The following is a 5729-nucleotide window of genomic DNA, read 5'->3' on the forward strand; positions in this document are numbered from 1 at the left end:
TGGGCACAATTAGCACATTTTTAGCATTCTTGCGAGGACCGCCCGCCAGGGCAGGACAAACACTCCGCGCGGGGGTCCCCAACACAACCCGGGCACGGGGAGACCTCTCGGGGTGCGCCTGGGGGGGCTGATCCAGGTGCAGCAGGACCCCTCAGGATGCACCTCTGGGGTGCTCAGGTGCTGGAAGACCACGGCTCGTGGACGGGGAGAGCTGCCAGAAGCACCGTGTAAGCCCAGCTCGGCCGGACAGGACCCGCCACGTCATTTCGGGGCTTTTCACCCCAAAACGACCGAAGTTTCCTCCAATCACTGCGCTGGTGGCCCTGAGCAACTGCGGCCACACGTGGCCGTGACGGCTGCGGTGGCTCGCGTTCCATGAGGGACGGGCGCAGCCCCGGCGTCCCAAAACCCCTCATTCTCAATCCCTCACTTCTCATCCCCGCCGAACGCCGCGGCCGACCCGCCCCGTCCTGGCCCTGCCCGGGGTATCCTCCATCGCCAACCGCCCGCGGGAGGAAGGGGCGGCCGGGGGCGGTGGCTGCCATTGGCCGGGCAGCGGCGGCCGCAGCTGCAGGACACAATTAATTATGCTAATGGCGCGGGGAGCGGATGTGCTTGCTTCCCCCCGATCCCTCTCCCCGTTTTTGGCTGGCCGGGCGGGAGGAGCCGCCCTGGCCCGATCACATGATATTGTCTTCGCGCCACTTTCGTAAAACCCTTTTTATTCCAGGGCTCAGCTCGGCTCCAAGGTACCGTGTTTATCTTCTCCTTTCCCTGCTCTCTCCTTCGCCCTCCTTTTTTTGTTTCCCCTTCCCAAAACCGGCGCGAGCCAAGGGCACGCCTCGCTTTGCACCTCTTCTATTATTTTATTGCTTTTCTTTTTTTTTCCTTCTCTCTTTCTCTCTCTCCCCCGCACCCTTCCCGAGCCCCGCCGCAATCAGTGCCGGCCGGTGCGGGCTACCCGGGGCGGGGGGCGCGCACCGGGACGGGCACCCCCGACCCCGGGCTTGGTGCAGGGAGCGTGGGGGCGGCCAGCGCTCTGCGGGGCGCGAGCGGCCGCCACCCACCTGTAGGAGTGCGCGGGACTTAACCCGCGTCCCGCGTGGGCCCGCGGCTCCCCTGCACCGCGGGGCCCCCCACGCTCACCCCGTCTACGGCCGGCGGTTCCCGCGGCACCAACAATGGACCGGGGAGGCGGCGGCGGGAGAGGCCGAAAGTCGGGGCGATGCGGGGAAGGGGGGTTGGGGATGGGGGGGGTCGGAGGGTGGATTTTGGGGGGTCCACGCGTGTTTCCCCCGCGCGCGATGCGGGGCGTGTGTGAGGGGGTGTCTCGCGCCGCCCCCGCATGGCCGGTGCGCGTGGGGCGGGGGGGGAGGGGGCGCGCGCGGCGAGCACATGGCGGCGGCGGCGGGGGGGGGGGGGGTTTGTCGATGGTGCGCATGCGCAGCGAGAGCGGGGCGCGCTGGGGGTTGTAGTGCGGAGGGGGGCGTGTCGGCGGCGCGCGCGCGCGGGCCGAGGGGGCGGTCGGGCGCGAGCCGCACCACGCGCTCGGCGGAGCCGCCGCCGCCGTCGGGGCTCCGCGAGATCCCCGCGCGCGCTCCCGCGGCGGCCTCCCGCAGGCAGGACTGGGCGGGGGCCGGGACGGCGGGACCCTGGGGGGGAGGTGTGGGGGGGGGGGCCGGAGCGGCATGGACACGGCGGCGGGAGGCGGCCGCGCTGCCCCGTCGGGCCGGGACAAAGGGGCCGCCCGCGGCTCTGCGGAGCCGCCCTCGGCGCAACTTGGCGCTGCGCTCGCAGCTCCCCCCTGCCCTGGGGGCGCGGGGAGGGCCGGGGTCCCTCGCGGTGGCGGCGGGTGCGGAGGGGGGGCGGGCGGGCTGCTTGGCGCGTTTTTGGGGCTTTGAATGGAGGACTGCATTTCCCACCGTGCTTTGTTTCCCCGCGGCGGCCGCGCGCGGCCCCGGACGGGGCGGGCAGCACGTGGCGGGGCGCCCCGAGACCCCTCCCGGGACGGGCCCGCTGCTTCCCCTCTGAATGTGCCGACGCCAGCGCCGAGCGGTGCCCCCAGGGATGCTCCGGTTGTACCGGGCATGGGAGACGCCGTGCACGTGGCGGGCAGGGCCGAGTAATCCCGGTGCCCGCCCCCCCGAGCAGATGGTCAATGCTGGAAGATAACGGCGGCCCGAGGGCAGATAATTCCCCGCGGGGGGGGGGGCCCTCCCTGGTGTAGCCCCCGCCACCAGCACTCGGAGCGGCTCCACTTCGGGGAGAATCCCTCGGGGGGTGGCCCTGCTGCCCTGGGGCATCCCCGACCAGAGCCTTCGCACCCCTGCAGGTTTGTAAGGCCGGGTTCTTACAGCGCGGCTGCTCCGGAGGGAAATTAAAAGTTGTTAATAGGCAATTTTTCCCCCGCTCCCCTCCTATGCGGAGGGTCCGTCGCTTTTGTGCCGCAGCTCAGGCATCATCTGGAGTAGATATACTCCATTATCTGATGTGGAGGGTGTGGGAATCGATGTGTCAGAACTTTTCTTGCACTACTGGGGGGGGAAATGTTTGGTGGTTGGGTGATGCAAGACCCTCGGTAAAGCTCCAGGAGAAAGGTTAACTAAAGTGTCTTTAATGCTGTAGTAACATATGTGAGCAGGAAACCAGGATGTTTTGATACGCATTACAGTGCTTTTCAACTGCCGTTAAAAACTGGAAGAAGTAATTTTTACCTTAATTCAAGGGAAAGCTAGCTACAAACCTTTCCTCATTTGGTGTGCCCTCAGTTAAACTGCCTTCTCAAAACTCTGCACCTATTTCTGCTGTATGCTTTAATAAGAGAAATCTCTCCTAAACTGAGTAGCAAATCTATATCTGTGTTATGCAACATTAATATTGGTCTTCTCTCTTGGCAGGTACTGTTGGCTCCTGTGCTTCAGTCAAGATGCTTCTGTGATGCTTTAGCTGTGCTGAAATAAGACCTTGAAATAGAAGAATTTGTTTCTGGTGATGGGCCTCGAGTTGTGCAAAAGTGCTTACAGTGCAGGTAGAGTTAAGGATCTACTGCAGTTTAAGCACTTCTGGCATTACTGTGGCGATTCCGTGATGGTGGCAGGGCATGGATGGAACCAGGAGTGTTGTGCTGCGTTAGAGCTGTGCTGCAAATGGTCCTTGTGTTAAGGTGCATCTAGTGCAGTTAGTGAAGTAGTGTAGAATCTACTGCCCTAAATGCTCCTTCTGGCACAAGCTGCTGCCTGCACATCCAAAAAAACCCGTGTCCATCTGGCTTTGGCTCAGCAATTACTGTTTTTAGTTAAAGGGTTTTTTCCCATTGAAGGCAATTGCTCAGAAAGCAGTTTTGTCCTAGCAGTATCAAAGTGCTCATAGTGCAGGTAGCTTGGAATTGGACCTACTGTAATGTGGGCACTTACAGTACTGCTAGATAAAGTGCATCCTAGCCAGTACCAGTTGCTGGAGAAGATGGTGCTGATTACAGTCAGTTTTGCAGGTTTGCATTCCAGCTTACTAAAATTGCTGTGCAAATCCATGCAAAACTGACTGTGGTGGTGGTGAATCTGTGGTGAATAATGGGTTTTCAAGCCTTTTTTTTTTCTTCCCTCCCCCCCCCTTTCATGGAAGATTTGAAGATGCCTTGCACTGATTTCTCCATGGGTGGGGATTTGTTGCATTACTTGTAGCTGTATGTAGAGTATTGCACTTGTCCCGGCCTGTGGAGGAAAGGAGGACTTGTCATCAGGCTGAACTGCCCCAAATCTGCCAGTTTGGTAAAACTCTTGTTTTGCTGTTGTCGGGTGGATCACGATGCAATTTTGATTAGTTTAGTAGGAGAAAAATTGCACGGTATCCATCTGTAAACCGCAAGACCTTCATCACTGACAGTGTGGCTTGTGTCAGTAATCACTGCTCACAGTACAGTCTCCAGGGATGGGCACAGTCCTTGCTGGTGGCTCCACACCTTCAAGGGACACGAAGAAAGAGAACACTGATACTAAGGTTTGTCCACCATTTAAAAAGACGGAAAAAGCCCAAAACATAACCTGAAAAGGAAACCCCTTGAACACTTGTGGTGGTCCAGGGAAACACATTTTGGGGGTTTGTTTGTGTAATATGTAAATTACTATGGTGGACTTACCAATAAAAACATTTTAAAATAAAACTTGCGTTTAATGGCTCTCACTAAGTGTGGTTGCAGTAGACAAGTAAGAAATATAGGAGGTTTTTTTGCTGATTGTGGGTTACAGCCTCCAACAACCTCTTCTACCTCGATTTTAAAGAAGGTGCATCTGCTACAAACCTCTTGCTGCTGCTAATTCAGGGAGAATCTTTGCTAGGAGGGGGAATGTTTCTCTCCAGGCCAGTAGGATGTCCACTCAGTGCTCACCCTTAAGCAATGGTCATGCTCCAATTTTTTTTTTTAGCTCTTTGCCTCTCACAGCCTTGAAGTTGGGAGCTGCATCCTATCTGGAATTGCTGCCCTGGGAGATGGGACCCCGTGGTTTGTCCCAGCTTCAGAGACTGGCAAAATGGTGTGACCAGAAGTGGGGCTGGAGCTGAGGCTGCTGTAGAAGCTGAATGTAAGAGCTGGGAGAGATTCTCTGTCCTGATTGAGTGATGGGATCTGGGTACTCTGGCAAGGGAGGGAGCTGAGCCTGAGCTGTGGATGTGCAAGGGTTGATGGACATGGTGTTGTTGAGACCGTTGTTGCATTGCTGTCACATGCCAAATCCTGGGTTGGCTTTGACTTTTTTTTTGAGCGGTTTATCTGTTATGGGGAACCTCTTGAGAGCGTTGCTTGGATGCTTAGGCTTCTGGGTGTTTTTTCTAGCCTGCTCTCCTAAAACTATGCTTACACACGTTGTGTGGCCAGACTTGGGGACATGCCCCAGCACGGCAGCGTGCAGTTGCTGCAGTTGCCTCGGCACAAGCAGATGTGGTCTGTGAAGTGGGTGGGCAGCACCAGTGAGTTTTCAACACCCTTTTTCCCCCAGCTATAATTCCGTGAGATCCAGAAGAATCTTATTGCTGGTCTGACTTACTGTGGCCAATGCAGCTGGGCTGATACCAGTGTGGGTCCCTGGTGGAAGGCTGTCCCCAGTGTCCCATGCTCAGATGTGGTCTGGGGGTGGTTATGCACAACAGAGAAGGCAACATGCCAAGCACAGGAATACTTTCTTGGTTCATGCACAACTGCAGAGCTCCTATGAGGGTGTCCTGGCAGCTGGTGGCTCTGGATGATTTTCTACTCCAGAATTTAATCTGAGGCTGAATTGTAATCTTCCTTGTGCCTAGAGAGTTGTAATCTGGTCTTCAAATCCCTGTGCAAACAAGAGGAAAAGATGTTTCCTAAGTGTAGAGCCCTTCTGGCTGTACCACTTACTGAGAGTGAGGAACAATGGGTTGGAGTGTATGCTAATTGTGATTTACTGTAGTGTGCCATACCCCAGCCGGGTGGAAGGCATTGGGATGTGTTCATGCCAGGAATGAAACTCAAGTTTGCTACGGTGTTAGTGCACTCTTGGGAGATGCTCCAAGCCTGGCTTTGTATTTCTTGTACTGGAGCTGCACCCAGCTCTTGCATGGGGTCTTACTGGTGGTTTTGGTGTGACGCAGGCTTGTGTCGGTGGGGTGGGTGCTGGAGGGAATTCTGTGCCACCAGTGTGTGTGTTCAGCACAGCCAGTCTTTGGAGCAAGGGGCTGGTGTGGTCATCCTGGGATGTGTCACTAGT

General features: G+C 57.2%; 1 protein-coding gene across 1 annotated transcript; it reads right to left on the reverse strand.

Annotated features, from left to right (window-relative positions):
• Positions 1-937: 937 nt before the first annotated feature.
• LOC138110666 (basic proline-rich protein-like) lies at positions 938-2089 on the reverse strand. Its single transcript, XM_069015869.1, has one exon. The coding sequence runs from the start codon at positions 2087-2089 to the stop codon at positions 938-940; it is 1152 nt and encodes a 383-aa protein (XP_068871970.1).
• Positions 2090-5729: the final 3640 nt, after the last annotated feature.

Source organism: Aphelocoma coerulescens, chromosome 4A, assembly GCF_041296385.1.
Source record: "Aphelocoma coerulescens isolate FSJ_1873_10779 chromosome 4A, UR_Acoe_1.0, whole genome shotgun sequence".
Lineage (NCBI taxonomy): Eukaryota > Metazoa > Chordata > Aves > Passeriformes > Corvidae > Aphelocoma > Aphelocoma coerulescens.

Bases quoted from the DNA above. Each gene is read 5' to 3' on its own strand.
- LOC138110666 (XM_069015869.1), bottom strand. From the start codon at position 2,089: ATGCCCGGTACAACCGGAGCATCCCTGGGGGCACCGCTCGGCGCTGGC.